Source organism: Jaculus jaculus, chromosome 1 (assembly GCF_020740685.1).
Source record: "Jaculus jaculus isolate mJacJac1 chromosome 1, mJacJac1.mat.Y.cur, whole genome shotgun sequence".
In the NCBI taxonomy this organism is placed as follows: domain Eukaryota; kingdom Metazoa; phylum Chordata; class Mammalia; order Rodentia; family Dipodidae; genus Jaculus; species Jaculus jaculus.
The window spans coordinates 230170675-230192462 of record NC_059102.1 but is presented as its reverse complement, the minus strand read 5'-3'; the positions used below and the strand labels follow the sequence as shown (position 1 = coordinate 230192462).

At 50.3% G+C, this 21788-nt stretch overlaps 1 protein-coding gene across 1 annotated transcript in view; it reads left to right on the top strand.

Annotated features, from left to right (window-relative positions):
- Nucleotides 1-10373, top strand: part of Wfdc1 (WAP four-disulfide core domain 1) — a 35182-nt gene extending 24809 nt beyond the window's left edge. The window contains exons 2-7 of the mRNA XM_004664829.2: nucleotides 271-460; nucleotides 3654-3737; nucleotides 4456-4596; nucleotides 7551-7592; nucleotides 8183-8257; nucleotides 10085-10373. Coding sequence (XP_004664886.1) covers nucleotides 271-460; nucleotides 3654-3737; nucleotides 4456-4596; nucleotides 7551-7592; nucleotides 8183-8241 — 516 coding nt within the window. The 3' untranslated portion in view covers nucleotides 8242-8257; nucleotides 10085-10373. The remainder of the gene's footprint in view (nucleotides 1-270; nucleotides 461-3653; nucleotides 3738-4455; nucleotides 4597-7550; nucleotides 7593-8182; nucleotides 8258-10084) is intronic.
- The last annotated feature ends 11415 nt before the right edge of the window (nucleotides 10374-21788 follow it).

Below are 21788 nucleotides of genomic sequence, written 5' to 3'. Positions count from 1 at the left end.
GCTTAACAAGGTATTTAGAAAACATTCCAAAACCTCCCTCCCTGTCTGCCTTCTTTCCTACCCTCCCTCCTTCCCTTCCTTTCTTCTCTTCCTCTCTCTTTGCTGCTGAAGCTATCGTTTTAGGCAGTCACAAAGGATTAGCCCGTCAACCTCCACACGGACCCTTCCGGCTGGGAGGTGCTGGTATGTCTGCGTGCCCAGGGCGCAGGGCGCAGGGCTAGGACCTGGCACTGGCCAGGCTGACGCCCCCGCTGGCGCTCTGTCCCGCAGGCGGAGGAAGGCGCCCCCGGAGGACCCCGGCAGCCTCGCGCCGACCGCTGCCCGCCGCCCCCACGGACGCTGCCCCCGGGTGCCTGCCAGGTGACCCGCTGCCAGGCCGACTCCGAGTGCCCGCGGCACCGACGCTGCTGCTACAATGGCTGCGCCTACGCCTGCCTGGAAGCCGTGCCACCGCCGCCAGGTAAGCCAGGCTGGGCTTGGGGTCAGTGTGGCCATGGAAGGGGGACCATATGCCGGCGACCGGGGCACGGAAGGAACGCATTTGCTCTGGGCCACGGGCTCTCTCCGCGGTGCGCTCTCCCGAAGCCTTCAGCACCTACTGGGGTGTGATCACCCCGTCTAAGTCCTTGGAGCCCACAGCACCGCCGGAGACACCCACCCCAGAAACACGACCACCTGCACGAGGGCAGGATAAGTGAGATTAACAACAACAACAATCGTAACTAATAATAATGGGGCTGGAGAGATGACTCAGCCATTAAAGGTGCCGCCGGCAAAGCCTGATGGCTGGGGTGCCCTTCCCCAGTATCCAAGACCAAGAGAAGTTGGAGGAGGCAAGAATCGCCCGCTTTATTTTCTTTAGGGTGAGTTCTCACCAGTGATAAGGGGCTTGAAGTCATTGTCACAAGCAGTGACTGTGGGAGTGTTGCCCCGGGCAGGGAGGGACCAGCGGGTGTCCTTTCTAGGCACCCTGCTGGCTCCCACCCAGCCTTCACAGGAAAGTCGGAATCGCGCTCCCTCCCGGTGGAAGAGCATAAACCATCCCACCACGCCCCAAGCACAGGAGGCGCCCTTCCTCTGGGGTGCCAACACTCACTGGAACACAGTCTTACCTGCTGCCTAGGCCAGGGGATTTTTATTTATTTATTTTTGAATTTTTAAGCTTTTATTTATTTATTTATTTATTTATTTATTTATTTATTTATTTATTTATTTATTTTTGAGTTTTGAGGTAGGGTCTCACTGTAGCTCAGGCTGACCTGGAATTCACTGTGTAGTCTCAGGGTGGTCTCGAACTCACAGTGATTGTCCTACCTCTGCCTCCCAAGTGTGGGATTAAAGGCGTGCGCCACTAGGCCCTACTAATCTTTCTTTTTTTTTCTTTTTCTTTTTTTTTTTTTTTTTTTTTGGTTTTTCGAAGTAGGGTCTCACTCTAGCACAGGCTGACCTGGAATTCACTATGGAGTCTCAGGGTGGCCTTGAACTCACAGCAATCCTCCTACCTCTGCCTCCCGAGTACTGGGATTAAAGGCGTGCGCCACCACGCCTGGCTCCGACTAATCTTTCTTTAAAAAAAAAACTTTTTATTTACAGCTTCCATAAGTATAGAAAATAAACCAAGATACTTCCTACCCATCCATCACCTCCACTCTCCCCCTCTCAAGTCCCCCCTCCATTGAATCCTTGCTTCTTTCCAATTATTCTCTCTTCTATTTTGATGACATCATTCTTCCCTCCTATTATGCAGGTCTGTGTAGGGAGTGTCAGCCACTGTGAGGTCACGAATATCGAGGCCATTTTGTGTCTGGAAAACTGTATTATCAGTATTCCTTCTCTTCCTTTGGCTCTTACATTCTTTCCATCACCTCTTCCACAATGGACCCTGAGCCATGGAGGGTGTGACAGAGATGTCTCACTCAGTGCTGAACACGCCACTGTCTCTTCTTCTCAGCACTATGGTGACTTTTCAGTCACCCCAGTGGTCATCACCATCTGAAAAGGGAAGCTTCTCTAACCAAAAATGAGAAAAGCATTAATATATGGGCATAAACATTCAAAAGTGCTTAGCGGGCATTTTGGTTGGCATAATCTATGCATTTAGCCAGACAACAGCAGGTGTTATACCCCTAGGGCTCATGACCTTCCTAATCATAGGCTTTTGAGTAGGTTTTCAGTGCCAGGCATTTATTCCCTCCTGTGGAGTGGACCTACAGTCCAATATAAACATACATACATACATATATATGTATATGGAGAGAGAGAGAGAGAGAGAGAGAGAGAGTTAGTTTTGGGGCTGGAGGGATGGCTTAGAAGTTAAGGCATTTGCCTGCAAAGCCAAAGGATACAGGTTCAATTCCCCCAGACCCATGTTAGCCAGAGGCACAGTGGGCGCACATGTCTGAAGTCTGCAGTGGCTGGAAGCCCTGGCACGGCCATTCTCTCTCTGTGTGTCCCTCTCTTTCTCTGTCAAATAAATAAATAAATAAACAAAATATTTTTAAAAACCACATATATAGTTTTTTAAATATTTTAAAATATATTTTATTTATTTGAGAAAGAATCAGACAGATAGAGAAAGAATGGGCGCACCTGGGCCTCTAGCTACAGGAAATGTACTCCAGATGCACGTGCCGCCTTGTGCATTTGGCTTACGCGGGTCCTGGGGACTCAGACCTGGGTCCTTAGGTTTCATAGGCAAGTGCCTTAACTGCTTAGCCTTCTCTCTAGCCTAGTGGGGTTTTGTTTTTGTTTTTGTTTTTGTTATGTAACCCAGGCTGGTGTTGAACTTAAGATCCTCCTGCCTCTAGCTCTTGAGTGCTGGGATTACAGACATGCCACCATACCTGCACCCTTTCTCCCAAGTTCTTCTGAGCAACACACAAAATTGTACAACTGTGCATGCCAGCCTGGAAGCCTTCCCACATATCATCTCATTTCATGCTCACGTTTCCACCTGGGGAGCCTTACTTACAGCTGAAGACTCAGGCTCAGGCTCAGAGAAACTGAGCCATTCGCTCATGATCACCCAGCAGCAGATTGAGTCCAGGTATCTGACTAGAGAGAAACGTCCACTGCCTTAAGCCCTGTGCACAGGGTTGGGAACCCTTGGCCCATATACAGGTGCCCCCATGGAATATTCTTCTTGGACACCCACAAGGCTCACTTCCTTAGTCCCTTTCCTCAGAACCAACTTCTCTCAGAGGCTGTCCCCTGGATAGAAGTCCCTCCTCCTGCAGGTCCTCCCCTCCTTTGTCTCCCTGTAGCCTAATGTACATGGCTGCATTTCTCTCCCCGTTGGAGGTCAGCCCCTCAAAGGGCCGAGGGTGGGGCTGTTTCAATTCCTGCTGCTCCCCACTTGGTGTGGCTTTGCAGACCCTCACAGAACACTCAGTCATTGCAGCAGGAAGAGCATTAGTTAGCAGCAGTGGTATCTGGCACTGGGTTCTCAGCCTTGCCACCTAGAGTGGGAGACTTGGGTCGGAGTGGTGAGTGTAAGCCTGGGTGCTTCAGGGTCGCCAGCCATATCCCTGGTGACTACCCACCAGGGTAAGGTGTGCTGGGGCCACTGTTACTTTTCCTGTAGTTGGGACCCACAAGGCCGGGCACATTTCAGCTGCTTCCTAGGGCCTCTGTCTCACCCTGTCCTCTGTCAGTTCTAGATTGGCTTGTGCAGCCGAAACCCCGGTGGCTTGGTGGCAATGGCTGGCTGTTGGATGGGCCCGAGGAGGTATTGCAAGGTACCCGCCAGACTCCCGAACTGCTTTCAGAACTTGGCAGCCCCAGGCAGCCCATGGGTCCTTAGACAGCATCCTCACCTTCCTGACCCTCCCTGGGCTCCCCAGAGCTGCCAACTGGGGACGCAGCTCATTTCCCACAGCAGGCCCTCCTTCCTGGCTAGAGAACGGGAAGGAAGTGGAGGGGCCTGGGCTAGTTTCCAGTCCCCTGGCGTCCTCCCTGAGGAGCTCACTGGTTCCTGGTGAGGGGGCTTCCTTTGGGAGACTGGCAGTGGGAGAGTGGTTTCTGAAGGGAAGGACACGCAGGCTTGAGCCACACTTTGTGAGGTGTGGGGGCGTACACTGTGTGTGTGCACTTGGGTTTGTCACTGCACCCCGTGCACGTGCCGGTTCTTGTGGTTGTGGTTGATGTTTGCATGTCTATGTGCAGTCACACGCATGTGGTGTGTTGGTACAAGGTTCATGGAATATGAACGTGGAGTGTGGGTTGATATGCCAAGATGTGTGTGTGTGTGTGTGTGTGCACACACAGCTGTAGCTGCGAGTGAGTGTGTGTTTCGATGAGCATGCAGAAATGTAAAGATGTGTTTGGGAGCCTGTGCCTCTGTGTGTGTGTGTGCACGTGTGTGTGCTAAACGTAGGTGGGAGGCAGCCTCTGAGCAAGGGGCACTGTCCACACCCCAGAGTCGGCCCCTGATGCCCAGCTCGTGTCTCCCCACAGCAGAGGTGTGCAGCACCACTGAGGACGGGGCAGAGCCGCTGCTGTGTCCCTCGGGCTACGAATGCCACATCTTGAACCCAGGTGACCCCGCTGAGGGTGTCCCCAACCGTGGGCAGTGTGTCAAGCAGCGCAGGCAGACAGGTGAGTGTGGCCGCCCCAGTCGCACTGTTTGGGGAACATCCCATCACTCCAAGCCTGGCCAGGGCTCCTCCCTCCCCCACTGCCCAGCTCCTTTGGTGTCCTGCCCAGACCAGCTCTGCGGTTTCTAAATGGGAGGTCGTGGGGTCAGTTTGCTTATCTCTCCCCAGCCTTGGCTTCCGCCTCTGTACAATGGGGCTCCTTCGTGCTGTTATGGGATCTGCTGAGACCACCCAGGCAGAGCTCTTGGAGCATAGCCAGGCAGCTGGGTAACATTGAATATTGTATGTCCATCTCTGGATCTGTCATAAACCACAGAGGTTTTTAAATTTTTATTTATTTATTTATTTATGGGAGTGGGGAAAGGCAGACAGAAAGAGAAAGAGAATGGGTATGCCAGGGCCTCTAGCCACTGCAGATGAACTCCAGACATGTGTGCCATCTTGTGTATCCGTCTTACATGGGTACTGGGGAATCAAACCTGGGTCCTTAGTCTTCACATGCAAGTGCCTTAACAGCTATGCCATCTCTTCAGCCCAGATATTTTATTTATTTATTTATTTATGAGAGAGAAAGAGGCAGATAGAGAGAAAGACTGGGCACACCAGGGCCTCTAGCCACTGTAAATGAACTCCAGATGAATGTGCCACCTTGTGCATCTGGCTTTACGTGGATACTGGAGAATCAAACCTGGATCCTTTGGCTGAGGCACTATGCCCCTGTGGGCATAGATGGGCACAGGCAGAAAGACTCCCACCTGTGGTTTTCCTTTTCTTTTCTTCTTTAGGCAGGCCCAATAGACTGGCCTTTTTTTTTTTTTTTTTTTTTAATGTGAGGGAGCAAGAGCAAGTGTGTCTGTGTGTGTGTGAGAGAGAGAGAGAGAGAGAGAGAATGAATAGGCACACCAGGTCCTCCAGCCACTGCAGTGGAACTCCAGATGGCTGTGCCACCTTGTGCATATGTGCGACCTTGCGTGCTTGGGTCACCTTGTATATCTGGCTTACATGGGATCTGAAGAGTCAAACATGGGTCTTTAGGATTCACAGGCATGTGCCTTAGCAGCTAAGCCATCTGCCCAGCCCCTGCTTTTGTTTTTGAGACAGGGTCTTTCTACATAGCCCAGGCTGGCCTTGAACTTGTATTCCTCCTTCCTCAGCCTCTCAAGTGCTGAGATTATACACACGTGTCACCAGGTCTGGATCCCACATTTGTTTTATTTTTGTTTATTTTCAAGGGAAGAGAAAATGAATGAATGAATGAATGAGAATGGATACACCAGGTCCTCTTGCCATTGCATGTGCCACCTTGTTCATCTGGCTTTATGTGGGTACTGGGGAATTATACCCAGGCCGTTCGTTAGTTTTCACAATCAAATGCCCTTAATCACTGAACCATTTCTCCAGCCTCCACCTGTGTTTTGACAGGAAAAAAATATTTTTGTTTGCCTTACAAGCATCATTTTTTTATTTATTTGGAAATAAATGGAAACATTTTTATTTATTTATTTGCGAATAAATAAAGTATTTTTATTTATTTATTTGCAAGAAGAGAGATAGAGAGAATGGGTACACCAGGGCCTCCAACCTCTGCAAATGAACTCCAGATGCATGTCCCCCCCCCCCTTTTTTGGTTTTCCGAGACAGGGTCTCACTCTGGCCGAGGCTGACCTGGAATTCACTCTGCAGTCTCAGGGTGGCCTCAAACTCATGGCAATCCTCCTACCTCTGCCTCCCAAGTGCTGGGATTAAAGGCATGCACCACCACGCCTGGCACATGTGCCACTTTTTGCATCTGGTTTTACATGGGTACTGGGGAATCAGACTTGGGTCATTCATTAGGCTGTGCAGGCATGTGCCTTAATAGTTAAGCCATCTCTCCAGCCCCCAGCAAACTCTTCACAAGATGATAATTCCCTATACTGAAACCCACTTAATCCACCATATATCCTGGCTTAGTGCACACGTCACAGGGCTGTGGCATTCCCTCCTGATCACAGACTGGATGAATGCTGTAGGTCACTGCCATTGCCCAGCATTAAGAAGCAGAATCAAGTTAGCAGGGTGGTACAGGCCTGTACTGCAAGTACTTGGAAGGCTGAGGAAGGGGGTTCATGAGCTTGACTCTAGCCTGGGCTATAAAGTAATTTCAGGCCAGGCTAGGCTATGTTGTGAGACTGTCTCAAAAAAAAAAAAAAACGCTAGGGGCTGGACAGATATTTCAGCAGTTAAAGGCACTTGTTTCATAGTGTTCTGACCCAGGTTTAACACCTCAGCATGCATATAAAGCCAGATGCAAAAGCAGAACAGCAAACATTGGCTCTCATGTCTGGTATGAAAGCATTCATACGTTTTCATTTAAAATAGCCCCGGTGGGCTGGAGAGTTGGCTCAGTGATTAAGGTGCTTGCCTGCAAAGCCTAAGGACCCATGTTCAACTCTCCAGATCCCACATAAGCCAGATGCACAAAGGTGAGGCGGGCGCAAGGTCTCACATGCCCACTAGGTGGCGCAAGCGTCTGGAGTTCAAATTCAGTGGCTGAGGCCCTGGCGCACCAGTTGTCTCAATGGGTTTAGTCCATAGAAGGAGTCAAAGTTTAATTAGACTGTTGGGAGGCAGCGCAGCTATGGAACTGGTTGGAAGAAGTGGGTCCTGGGGGTGCTCCTTTGAAGGGCCCATCTTGGACCAGGTTCCTTCTTGGGACTTTTCTCTCATGAGATAAGAAGCCCCAGCCCACTCCACACTCTCACCCCTGTGACACTCTCCCTCCCCCAAAATCGACAGCCAGGCAAACCTCAGATGAACCTTGGACCGAACCTCTGAAGTGATGAGCCCAAATCAGTCCTTCCCGTCCCCCCCCCCCATCCAAGTTGATTTCACAGATATTTGTCACTGTGACTAGAAACCAACTAACACAGCCTCGGAAAAATCCTGAAAGTTTTCTCCTCACTTGTTTTCCAGAAGGGCGATTCCTGCGACACAAGTCTTACAAAGAATATCCAGGTAAGAGAAAACGGGCTTTTCTTCTTTACAGAGAATGTAGAAGAGGAAAGTGACATTTCATAAGTGAAGAAGACCAAAATATAGGGCTGAGATAGAAGGGACAAAATGAGAATTAGTTTTGAGAAATGAATAAAGCAGAAACCCTCTTGTTATGATGTTGGACAGGACAGGTGTGAGCCTCATGCTGGGTGTCAGAACCTGGGCTGGGTATGTCGCCCTCCATTCAGGAAACTGGAAAAGATGGCTGGTACTTTTATCCATCTATCTAATCATACACCAATCTGATAATCCATTTGTTTATCCAATCACCTATCCCTCCACTCACCCACCCACCCACCTGCCCATCTATTTCCCCCTCCCTCTTTTCATCCATCTGTCCAGCATATCTTATTTATTTATTTGAGAAAGGAAGGGAAAGGGTGTATTGAGACACTAGGGTCTCTTGCAGTGAACTCCAGATGTGTGTGCCATTTTGTGCACCTGACTTTACGTGGGTACTGGGGAATCAAACCTGGGTCATCGATCTTAGGAAGCAAGCGCCTTTTACCACTGAGCCATCTCTCCAGCCCAGGACTGTGTTCTTGTTGCAGACGGTGACTCAAAGAATGTGGCAGAACCCGGGAAGGGACAGCAGAGGCCCTTTCAGTAAAGCAAGGACAGGGCTGGTAAGTGGAGGGAAGAGAGTTCTTGTCGCCAGGTGCCCAGCTGGCTACCATCTCCATGTTGGGCACACGAGGGCACAAGCAGAGTGATCTAGTTGCAATGATGACCAGGGAACTGTTTCTGTGCCCCTGGGGACTTAAACCTGAGTCCAGGCTGGCCGGTGACTGTCCCTTCTGTCTGTTGCTTTCATGCCAACAAACTTAGACCAACAATGTGTCCGACGCCCCGGGACTCTTGTCTGTCTCCTGTGTTCTGTCAGCAGCGCTGTGGAGGCCACGTGGATGGCAGTGGTGTGGTGCTCTGTTCTCAGGAGCAGTTCAGGACACCCACTGCACCACAGTGCTCAGCGGGTGCGCAGTGTACATGCGCGCATGCTCTGGGGCATCAAAGGGAACAAATCCCACAAGCCCCTGGTTTGCAGCCTGGCAGGACTCTAACTCAGCCATCCAGCAGATCAAGAAGGTGGCAACAGATAGATGCATATGTTTGGAGGGAATGGTGAGAGTGATGTGCAGGACAGTGCCTTGATGGGGCTGGGGGCGGGTCAGGGAGGCCCTGGGAGGAGGGACATTAAGACAAAAGCTGAGGAACCAGAAGGTGCCATTCGGGGGTTGGGGGAAGCAGTTGGAGGATGACATCAGATAGAGGGAACTGAAGAATGGGTTCCAAAGGAGGGGAGCCTTGGCTGGGAGGACCACAGAGAAGCCACCAAGGGGGACAGAGGACATCAAAGAGGCTGGCTGTAGAGGGGGTTGCCAGGTGAAATACACAACAGGACCATGCAGAGGCTGAAGGGTAGCAGCTCCCAGAGGGTCCCCAGAATCTATCCAGGTCCCTAAATACTGACAGCTCAAGGAGCAAATGAAAGCCATGAAGGGAGGCGACTCCCCCAGTGGTCCTTAAAAGGATAAAAGATCCCAGACTACAGGATACACAAGACTTAGTCCTCAAGGTCTGAGTCTATCAGGGGGGCAATTGGTGCCAGCCTGCCTATTGTCTGCTGGTGATGGAGCCATCCCTAGCATGCGTTCGATGCAGTTGAGTCTTACAGCTTTCAGCAGGAGATTCTGAGACCAAGGATCAACACAAGACTTGAACCACAGCTGAGGACAGGAGAACATAAAGACTTCAGGGCCAGTCTGGCCTGGCAATAAATTCCTCTCTTTCACCTGGTGGAATTAAGTAAATAACTCTCCAAGCCTCAGTTTCCCCTTTCATAAAATGGGCATGATGGTGTTGGATGTCAGAAGCTAAATTAGAGGCTGCCACAAAACCTTCACAAGAGGTTGAGGATTTCATCTTTGCATAAATGTGTCTTTGTTTTTAGTATTGTTTTGTTTGTTTGTTGTTGTTGTTGTTGTTGAGGTAGGGTCTCACTCTAGCCCAGGCTGTTCTGGAATTCACTATGTAGATTCAGAGTGACCTGGAACTCACATCAGTCCTCCTACCTCTGCCTCCCAAGTGCTAAGATTAAAGGTGTGAACCACCACACCCAGCTTTTTTATTATTCTTATTTTTATTTATTTACTTATTTGAGAGAGAGAGAGGGAGGGAGGGAGGAAGGGGAACAGATAGAGAGAGGGTGCACCAGGGCCTCCAGCCACTGCAAACGAACTCTAGATGCATGTGCCACCTTGTGCATCTGGCTTGTGTGGGTACTGGGGAATCGAACCTGGGTCCTTAGGCTTCGCAGGTAAGTGCCTTAACTGCCAAGCCATCTTTCCAGCCCCAGTAATGTGTCTTTCTGGTGCTCCTGGTGGAGCCAGAGTAGGACAGACATCCTGCCCAAAACCAATGCATTCACATCTCTTCTTTTGCTTCCTTTTCAGCCTGTGCAAGCGAATCCCTCCACTTTCTGCTGAGAAAGTCAGGCAAACCGTGTGAGCCCAGAGGTCACACCCAACTGCACAGAACATCACCCAGAGCTCCTGAGAGGTGGGACAGCTTGGCCCTCCCCAGCCTGCTGACTTGGTGTGAGTCCCTTACCAGCTCTGGGTCCCTCTTCAAGCACCCTGGATGCACATGCAGCTTCTAGGTGACTTTTGCAGATTTTAACTTTGGAATGCATGTATTCATCCCAAAGGTTCTCGAAATAAATTCTCCCACCATATCATGGAAGTGGACTTGTCCACTCATGTTTGAGTCACAGTTTTAACTACTAGTGGCCTTAAATGGGACATACTGAAGGGTACACCGCAGCAGTTGGCAAGAGGGGGTTTAGAAAGACAGGATTTGACTCTCAGTCCCTGAGGGTTTGCTGTCCTCTATCACTGTTTAATCACGGGTGGGTGGTGGGATGGGTGTTATTTGGGGTGAAATGTCAGCTCAGCTGTGTTTGTGAAGGCCAGGGACCTCTGGGCCGCATCCTTCCCTATTGGAGGTTGGAATTCTCAAGAGGCTCTGAGAGGAGGATGCTACCAAAAGTGAGATTTTAGGATGATTCCTGGAGAAAATTCAGAGAAATTGAATCGGAGAAGACAGTCAGAAGAGGATGAGGAAATAAGGGCGCCCATGGACAGCGTTGAGACAGTCTACGAGAGGTGGTTCCTGCAGGCAGCCTGATACTGCCCCGCAGCTCTGGAGCGCCTGGTCTGCACAGGTGTGTAGGGAGTGGGGTCCACTGCAGTGCACCCTTGACTTGATAATTTGCTGTCAACATCTCAAAACTTACAAATTGTTGAGCAAGAGGCCAACTGTTAGCCTTGCAAACAAGGGGGAGGCCCTGAGTCACAACATGGAGTGAACCACACTGGGGTTGGTCACAGGGGTTGGAGTATTTGTAAAGTCTTCAACACCTATCCGTACAGGCGTCCTTGTGCAGGGCTGGTGGTCAACTGTAGGAGAGCCCACATTCCTGCTGGAGAGGGAATGGCATGAGGAACCCACAGGGACCGAGCAGTCATACAATCCAAGTCTCAACAACCTTTGTACAAAAATGTACACACGGGGGCTGGAGAGATGGCTTAGCGGTTAAGCGCTTGCCTGTGAAGCCTAAGGACCCCGGTTCGAGGCTCGGTTCCCCAGGTCCCACGTTAGCCAGATGCACAAGAGGGTGCACGCGTCTGGAGTTCGTTTGCAGAGGCTGGAGGCCCTGGCGCGCCCATTCTCTCTCTCTCCCTCTATCTGTCTTTCTCTCTGTGTCTGTCGCTCTCAAATAAATAAATAAAAAATGACCAAAAAAAAAAATGTACACACGGGGCTGGAGAGATGGCTTAGCAGTTAAGGTGCTTGCCTGCAAAGCCTAAGGACCCATGTTCGACTCCTCAGATCCCACGTAAGCCAGATGCACAAGGTCGCACACATGCACAAGGTGACACACATGTCTGGAGTTTGATTGCAGTAGCTGGAGGCCCTGGAGTGCCAGTTCTCCCTCTGTCTGTCTCTCTCTCTCTTGTTCTCTTGCATAAAAAAGGCCAGTCTGTTGGGCTTGCCTCAAACAATGAACATACACATGCATACACACACACACACAGACACACATGCACACACAGGCACACCAATCACCTGTTTTTTTTTCATCCATTCTAGTCAACACTTTTCATCCCAAAATGGGCTTACCCGAGGGCCCTGGATCTTAACAGCACTTCTTGAAAATGGCTCAGTGGTTAAAGGTACTTCTTGGCCCTAGTTCAATTCTCCAGCACCCACGTAAGAGTGGATACAATGTGGAATAATTTCAGCAGGTCTATGGCAGTAGGAGGCAGAACCAGGAGAATCTGGAAGCTCATAAACCAGCTAGACTGGCTCACATGATGTGACCTAAACACAAGGGACATCCTATCTCAAATGGGAGAGGACAAACACCTCAAGATTGTTCTCAGATGTCCACACATGTACTGTGGTGCCCTGGCCAGTGGGGAGTCGAACAAGGAAACAAGGGGAAAATTAACCTGAATGAAAGAAGGCAAACAGACACAAGAAGGAGACCATGCTAGATGTTTGTCACGGCCTCAAGAGTTTATTCTTACATGTAGATTTATATAGGGTTGTAGGAGGAAGGGGACGTGGTCAGGGCAAGCAGTTGCAGGGGGATGAGGACGTGGTCAGGGCAAGGACTTGTCAGGAAACCTAGAGGGGATGTAATTAGGTGTTCATTTAATCTTGCCTCACTGGCTTAACATCCTGACTGCACCAGGTTTCACATCCTGACCATAAACTGGCCTTTTGCAAAAGATAAGATTCTGTAAGCAGTCTGCTGACCGGTTCCAGAAATACCTAACAGAAAGCTGGATGGACCAGCTTTCTGAGTAATGAGTCAGTTTATGAGCAGGCCCAGGCAAAATGGAGAGGCTTTTGCTCTATGGCTCCCAACACTATAGTATAGGCATGCCCCCCCACCACATCATACAGATCCACACATAATACACACACTACACAATAATAATAAAACAAGACTTCCCCTGTGCCTCCATTCCACACCCACCCAGGCACACACATATCTTTCCTTCCCAGGATACTGTGCTCAACAAGAGAGGTGAGTTTCCCACCCAGGCTCAAGGGGAGAGTAAGGGCCACAGTCACTTCCAGCCAGTTCTGAGCCTCAGGACACTTAGTTAGCTCAAGAATGATCCTTTTTTGTCTATTTGTTTTTTCAAGGTAGGATCTCACTCTAGCCCAGGCTGACCTGATAATCCCACTGCAGTCCAAAAGTGGCCTCGAACTCAGAACTCATGGTGATCTACCTACCTCTGCCTCCTGAGTGCTGGATCAAAGGTGCTCACTGCCACATCCAACAACTTCCTGGTTTTGTGTGTGTGTGTGTGTGTGTGTGTGTGTGTGTGTGTGTGTGTGTATGTGTGTGTGTGAACAATAACAGAAAACAAAAAAGGTGCTCCCCCCAAATTAATAAAAACTCCAGAACAAGTGGGCACTTGTCACACCTCCAGGGCAGAGCCTGACTTTCACAGGGATGGAAAGAAAGGCTCATCACGGGACACACAGATGAGCTTTCTTCTGTTAATTCCAACCCCGCATCCCCTCCACGGCTTCTATGGGGTAAGCCGGGGACACAATCAGGGTCACTGTTAAATCACACCTACACACCTCACACCTACATGATCTGAACTTGCTGGGGACCTGGACCTGGTTGGCACATGCCCATGGAGTTCTCCTGGCAGCCAGGCTTTTCTGGGCAGGGGACATGAAGTAGAAGCAAGTTGTCACACAACCGGCGGAGGCTAGCGCGCGTCCACACTCTATGTCCTCTCAGATGAGGAGACAGGTCATCCTGGTCTTGGAGGACTCACTCAAGACACGGAGGCAGCAAACACTCAAGCCAGGGTCCTTGCAGGTCAGTCCCTTCCCACCTGGCTTTGTCAGGGGACTTCACCCCATGGCTCAGGATAGCTATAAATGTGGAGCACACAACACTGTGAACTTACTTAAAACGTCATGAGATCTTTTGCAATTTTTTTTTTCAAGGTAGGGTCTCACTCTAGCCCAGGCTCAACTGGAATTCACTATGGAGTCTCAGGGTGGCCTCGAACTCAAAACGATCCTCCTACCTCTGACTCCCGGATGCTGGAATTAAAGGCGTGCACCACCACTCCAGGCCTTTTGCAATTTTTTTGGTCACGTGATTGTGCATTCTCCAGCATGAACTTGGTAGCTGACAATGCAGAGTTGTAATGTCTGAAGGTTGAACATGTCTGCGGGAAGTCTAGAGGCCATGGACAGACAGCTGGCTCGGGCCCTTAATGCTGACTTCCTTGGTCTGTGAGTTCCAGGAGGGACCAGATGGTGTGACTGTTTATCATCCTGCAGAGGGCACTAGTGTGTAGGGACTGAGCTGAACTCCCTCCACTTCCTGGGTTGCCCTCTAGATGCTGGGGAAGAGACTCCGAGTTCCAATTCTAGGCACTTACATGACCTGTGCCTCGGTTTACCCTTCTGTGAGATGGGTGTCACAAGAGTGGCTGAGAGGAGGTTGTGCATATTGTAAGTGCTTGGGTAAATGAGGGTGGTTATAATCCTCGTTACCCTGGATCAGTGCATCCACTGATTCTTGTGACCAGCATTGGAAATCCAGTCTCACAGCTGTTAAGCAAGTTCCCTGAGATCACACAGGCAGGCAGTGGCAGAGCTGGGCCCCGAGCCTAGAGCTGCAAACACCCAAGTCTAGCTGAGCTGCTTCTACTTTGGGGTGAGTCCTGCCCACCTGCCAGGTGGCCCTCAGCAAGTTACCCAGTGCGCCTGAGCCTTGGGTCTGTCAGCAATGGTTGAGTGGGACAGAATTTTCACTCTCAGTCACTTTACACCAAATCTATGTGTTCCTCTCACAGCAGCCTGGGGAATTGCTTCTTAGAGACCTCCATCCAGGTGAATTCCCAGGGTGTGTGGCCTCTCGTGCTAAAATGAATTTTACAGTGAGCTGATTAGAAAGCAGAGTTGGTAACTTTTTTTAAAAAATTATTTATTTATTTGAGAGTGACAGATAAAGGGGGGGTAGAATGGGCGCGCCAGGGCTTCCAGCCTCTGCAAAGGAACTCCAGACGCGTGCGCCCCCTTGTGCATCTGGCTAACGTGGGACCTGGGGAACCGAGCCTCGAACCGGGGTCCTTAGGCTTCACAGGCAAGCGCTTAACCGCTAAGCCATCTCTCCAGCCCCAGAGTTGGTAACTTTTATTAAAGATAGAAAGAGAGCTGAAGCCTAAGGACCCCGGTTCGAGGCTCGGTTCCCCAGGTCCCACGTTAGCCAGATGCACAAGGGGGCGCACGCGTCTGGAGTTCCTTTGCAGAGGCTGGAAGCCCTGGCGCGCCCATTCTCTCTCTCCCCTCTATCTGTCTTTCTCTCTGTGTCTGTCGCTCTCAAATAAATAAATTAAAAAATTTAAAAAAAAAGAAAGAAAGAGAGCTGGGGAGGTATCTCAGTGGTTAAAAGCACTTGTTTGACAAGCCTGCTTACCTCAGTTCAGTTTCCCAGCACCCAAGAAAGCCGGGTGCACCGTGGTGAGTGTGTCTGGAGTGTGCTTGCAGTGGCAGGAGGCTACAGAGTGCCCTGTCTCTCTCACATAATGAGCTAATTTCTTTAAAAAATAAAGCTAAATAAGGGAGTATGAAAGCATACTTGGGAGCAGGTGTGGGCTTCTTGAAAGAAGCGTAGGCTAGAATAGAGAAGGCAAACCTGGAGCATGGGTCTGGGCGCCTCAGGGGAGGTTCTCAAGTAACTTACTTTGTAATGGGTGTGTATGTAGGGACTTGGTGACTCTCAAGTGACTTCCCTGAAGGTTTCCGGGAGAACACCTTGATGTTCCGTAAGGAGTGTCATTTGTAAAGTGGACTTACGAGGGGCATTTGTCCAGATCTAGGAATGAGAAGAGAGTGCTTAAGATTTATGATGGCGCCAAAGGAAGGGCAGGACTCCTTACAACGTGCTCCTCCAGACAGAGTGGCCTGGACATCCATGACCTCGCGGTGCCTGACGCCACCTACACAAGACCATCATAACAGGAGGAAAAGATCATGACATCAAAATAAAAGAGGGCTTAGCGATTAAGGTGTTTGCCTGTCAAGCCTAAGGACCCAGGTTTGATTCCCCAGGACCCACTGTTACAGTCAGGTTCGCATTGCTGGTAGAAATCGCCTCACCAAGAGCAGCAGCTTGTGGAAAAAAGAGGCTAATTTTGGCTTACAGACTCGAGGGAAAGCTCCATGATGGCAGGGAAAATGATGGCATGAGCAGAGGGTGGACATCACCCCCTGGCCAACGTAAGGTGGTCCATAGCAACAGGAGAGTGTGCCAAACACTGGCATGGGGAAACTGGCTATAAAGCCCATAAGCCCGCCCCCAACAATACGCTCCCTCCAGGAGGTGTTAATTCCCAAATCTCCATCAGCTGGGGAGCTAGCACCTGAATCAAACCACCACGCTCACGTAAGCCAGATGCACAAGGGGCGCATGTGTCTGGAGTTCATTTGCAGTGGCCAGGGGCCCTGGTGTGCCCATTCTCTCTTTCTCTCTGCCTCTTCCTTTCTCTCTCAAATAAATAAATAAATAATACAATTTTTCTTAAAAAAAAAGTAAAAGAAAGACTGATTTAGTGGGGAGGGGATATGATGGAGAGTAGAGTTCCAAAGGGGAAAGTGGGAGGAGGGAGAGAATTACCATGGGTTATTGTCCATAATTATGGAAGTAGTCAATAAAAAAAAATTAAAAAAAAAAGATTTGGGATAGGATCTGAGTAGGTTGTTTGGCCTCCACCAGGGTTTTCTCCCCCAATCCCTTTTTTTTTCTTTTTTAACATAGGTTATGGTCTTATATCCCCTTTCCCTTGCCAGGGTTTCTCTATCTCACACTTTCTTTTTGGTTGTGTTGTGCCGTGTGTGCATGTGTATGTGTAATATGTGTGCCATGTGTGCACGTGTGTATGTAGATGAGTGTATGTGTGTATAGAGATCAGAATAGGATGTCAGGTGACTTACTCTTACAACTCTGCTTTTCTTTTGAGACAGGGTCTCCCATTCAACCTAGAGCTCTCCAGTTTTTAGTTAGTCATCTGCCTGACCAGAGAGGCCCAATGATCCTGTCTTTGCCCTCTTCAGTACTGGGATTATAGGTATGTGTGTGTGTGTGTAGCCATAAACAGCTTTTTTTTTCTCCCTTTTTTTGGTTTTTCAAGGTAGGGTCTCACTGTAGCTCAGGCTGATGTGGAATTCACTATGGAGTCTCAGGGTAGCCTCCAACTCACGGTAATCCTCCTACCTCTGCATCCGGAGTGCTGGGATTAAAGGTGTGCACTACCACGCCCGGAATGAACAGCTTTTTACATAGGTGCTAGGGACTCAGGTCCTTATGCTTCACAGCAAGTGCTCTTACCAGCCACCCATCTCCCCATCCCCAAACTCGGCACTTTTGATGTCTGAAGCTGCATCGCTCTTGTGGGAGGGCGCTCTGTGTGTGCTGCAGGATGTTGCGCGACACCCTGGCCTTACCAGGAGCCAGAGCATAACTCTCCCAAGTTGAGACCATGAAAAATAATCCCAGGGCTGGACAGATTACTCAGCAGTTAAGGTGCTTGCCTGCAAAGCCTAAGACACCGGGTTCGATTCCCCAGCACCCACGTAAAGTCAGATGCACAAAGTGGCACATGTATCTGGAGTTCGTTTGCAGCAGCTGGAGGCCCTAGCATGTCCATTCTGTTTGTCTTTCTCTCTATTTCTCTGTCTGCTTGAAAATAATTTTTTTTAAATAACTGTAGACATGGCCAAGGGACATAGGTGTGGTAATTGCCCCATTGGAATGTCTGGTTTAAGTCTGAAGGTGGGGGAAGGGGCTCTAACTGGCACCAGTCTGTCCCTACCTGGAGTGGTATTGCCAGGGTTCACATGCTTGGCACCTATTCACCCCTCAATCTGGGGAAACACCCCCAGGGCCCAACCATGTGGCCTTCCCAAGACTGCGAGGTTTGTGCTCCCCATTCTCACCTTAAGGATGTCTTAGAACACTGCCCACTAGGCAGCAGGAGCAATGGATGCACACTGTCTATATGAGCCTGCTGGGTTGTGAGGGCTGGGTGTTAGTGCTTGGTGGAAACGTCCAGAAATAGCAGAACTGTCTCCTGGGAAATTCCACATTGTTAGTGCTCTTAGTGGCTCAGAGGGCCAAGCCTGTGAGAAAACTCAGGTATTGGAACTCAGAGTATGAAGACATTCTAGAACATACCTTATGCCATTTTTCACTTAGGTTTTGTTTGTTTCTTTTGTTTTGTTTTTGTTTTTGTTTTTCAAGGTAGGCTCTTGCTGTAGCCCAGGTTGACCTGGAATTCACTATGTATTCTCAGGGTGGTCTCGAACTCACTGCAATCTTACCTCTGCCTCCCAAGTGCTGGGATTAAAGGCATCATACCGGCCAGGTTTTGTTTCTTGACGTATACACAGAACAGTACATGGTGAAAATCTATACCTATGTGATTCTAAAAGCAGTCCTTAAAATATTTTAAATATTTTATTTATTTATTTGAGAGAGAGAATGGGCATGTCAGGGCCTCTAACCACTGCAAACAAACTCCAGATGCATATACCACTTTGTGCATCTGACTTTACATGGGTATTGGGGAATCAAACTTAGGTCCTTAGGCTTTTCAGGCAAGTGCCTTAATCACTAAGCCATCTCTCTAGCTGTAAAAATATAATTTATTTATTTATTTGCAAGGAGAAAGAAAGTATGGGCATACCAGGGTTTCCTGCCACTGCAAATAAACTCCAGACACTTGTGCCACTTTGTGCATCTGGCTTTATGTGGGTACTGGAGAATTGAGCCCATGCTGGCTAGCTTTGCAAACAAGAGCCTTTACCCAGTGAGGCGTATCTCCAGCCCCTAAAAGCAGTCTTTGATAAGATTTTTGCTGTCGCATGTGTATGTGGTGTGTGTGTGTGTGTGTGTGTGTTCTGTATGTCTGTTTCTATGTGTGTGGGCACACGTGTGTGCAGGGACACATGTGCATGCATGTGCATGTGGAGGCTGGTGGCAGATGCCAGGTGTTGCAATTACTTTCTCATTACTAAGACAGAAGAGCCCACCAGAAGTAACTCATGGGAGGAAAGGGTTTATTTCAATTTATAGTTTCAAGGGAAAGTTTCTATCATGGCAGTGAAAGTGGTAGGAGCAGACAGTGTCACATCGTCACATCAACGGGCAGTCGAAAGAACTAAAGCACCAAGTGGAGCTGAGCTACGACACCCCAAGGCCTGCTCTGAGCAACACGCTTCCCCCAGCAGCGCTCCACCTCCCAAAGGCTTCACCAGCTGGGGATGAAGTACGGGGATTAACCACACGTGAATGAGGCTACAGGGAACAGCTGACATTCAAACCACCCCATCAACCGCTCTCCACCCTTGTTTTCTGAGACGGGATCTCTCACTGAACCTGGAGCTCACTCATGTGGCTAGACTAGCTAGCCAGGAAGCCCTGGGGAGCATCCTGTCTCCACCTTTCCAGAGCTGAGAAGGTAGGCGCATGCCACCACACCTGGCTTTTACATGGGTGATGGGGACCCAAACCTGGGTCCTCGGGCTCCCAAGGCAAGCGTTTTACCGTGAACCGTCTCCCTGGCCCGTCTTTGATACGTTTGAAAGACAAAGGTGAGAGCATTCAGTCCACTGAGCTGCCTTTACCAACATCAAATTTTGTGTGATTTATGGCTTACGCTGCCTGTCGCTGTGCCAGGCTCTAGGCAGAGGGGACACCTGGAAAGGGCCCCTGCCCCATGGCATCAGGTGCAAAAGAGGAGCAGCCTGCACTCTGCTGCTGCTGATTTTTGGGGCCTGACCTCAGCCCCAGTGGCACCCTTAGCTCACACCCCTGACACACTCTGGAGGGAAGACCCACAGAGGCAGGTGATATTTCCTGTCCTGCCTGGGGTGGGGGGGCTGCAGTTCTGACTTTCTGTCCCCTTTGGAGCAGTCACCGCCCTTCATAGGCCCTGCATGGTTTGGAAACCAAGGGCTATATCCATGGTGACCCTCTGTCCCACCTGAAACCTGGACAGAAATCCACTGTCTAGGGACAAGAGGACCCTAGACAGGAGCTGCATTCCCATGGTGGCCTTGCTGGGTACCCCTAGGCAAAGGGCTCAGCTATCACCATGAGGTATAACTGCAGCGACACCTCCTCCTGGGAGGTGTTGTTAACCCCGCTCACAGAGGAAGCAGATGGAGGCCTCACCACCTGCACCCGGTCAGGGCCCAGGATTTCAGGAATGGTCAGCTCTCCCTTCTCTGAATCCCCCAGATCTTGCCCCACAAGTTCTCCAGGACCGAGGAAACACTTGAGGTAGGGCTGTCTGCCCACCAGCCTGGGTGTCTTCTATAGCTTCAGGCAGCAGGGGAGGCCAGGGCTGAGGGACCTCGTGACCCCTGGCACCACAGTAAGAAGTGGCACAGGGAAACTGGGGAGGAGGGGCCCAGCCAGGGGCTACCCCCTCGGGCACATGGCCTTTCCTGGGCCAAGGCCCTTGACAGCTATTTCCCTGTAAGAGCCAACTTCATTAAATAATCCCTTTGTGCCTTGGTCCTGCTGACCTTGGCCCATTCCACCCTGGGCTTTTCCATCACAGTTGCCAGCATTAACTCCCCACCCCAGCTCTTTTTTTTTTTTCTAGAACATTCTCACAAGATTAGTAAGTTGACCTAAGCAGAAATGAAGGTAGCTCCTCTCCAGGTGACCACAGGCAGGACAGATTGCATCTTACAGACCACCCCACCTCCCCTCAGGGCAGGTATGTGACATGAGGTTAGGCAGACACCAGGAGCTGCTGTGACCAAGTCCAGCAGAGTCACTCGTGACGCTGTCTTTTCAGCTTGCCTTCTGGAGCAGGTATACACAGGAACTTCAGCAAGAGGAGTGCTGTGGTAAGCAAGGGATGAAGCCATACATGGACCCTGGGTGGGTGAGGAACTGGGGAGGGACTCCCAGAGGCATCTGAGCTAAATTTCCTAGTACCATCTTCCTGGGGCCACCATCATGAATGACCACAACCCAAGTGGCTTAAAATAGCAGAAATAGAGTAAGGGACTGGGAGACCTCAGCTTCTCTGACCTCTCGAGATGTTCAAATGATGAAAACACCACTTTCCTCCACGACGGTGGGGTTAGGTGTAACCCTGGGGGTGAAGGGATTTTGCCCGTGGTCCAGTGAGCAGAAAGGCACTGAGCAAACGCGAGTCGGAATCCGCTGGCAGAGTGAGCAGAGGGCACAGGGACTGAGGCTGTGGGAGGGCACCTCTGGCCATTTAGCAGAGGGTGACAGGGAGGAGCAGGGAGAGGAAGGACAGAAGAGGGGTCGAGGAAAGGGAAGAAGAGTAGAAAGGGGGAAAGTAGGATGAGAGAAGGAGGAAGAAAAGGGGAAAGGAGAGAGGAGAGAGAAGAGGCAGAAGCATAAGAATAAAAGGAGAGAAGAGAGAGAACGAGTCACAGAGAAAGAGAGCGAGCCCCTGACCATTTCTAGGACTTGCTTCTCATCCCCAGGGCATTTAGCTGACTTCTCTGTGTTGAGGTTCAAGGCAATAACTCAGTGGTCCCCTGTACCCAGCTACCTTTAGCCCAGATCAGTGGGGTTATCACATTAAAGTCAAAATCAAAGCAACACAAATTCATGGGCTGCGGCAGGCTGACAGGCCAGTAGGCTGTGGGTCTTATGGAGCCTGCCACAACCCACATGGGTTTGGATGTCAGGCAACCAACTCCTGCCCCAGATGGGAGGCCACAGAGAGGAAGACCATGAGGCCCCAGTCACAGCCAGGGGCAGAGACGGAACTCCTTGGCGGTCATGCTGCCCGTCTCGCAGAGTAACAGCAGGCCCGCGTGTCCTCCCTTACATCCACACCCACCCCTGCTGATCACAGCGATCCCGGCTTCTACAGGGCAATAGCCGTGTTCAACAGTACATGGGGAGGGGCAGCAGCCTGTCTACTAGGCTGTAGGCCAGGCTGGGAGAATGACAGAGTCTGCACAGGAAACTGGGTTGATTGTTATCTCACCAGTCACTGGCTGAGCTGTGTACCACCTGCAGTATCCTCAAAGACCACTGGGGAGGTT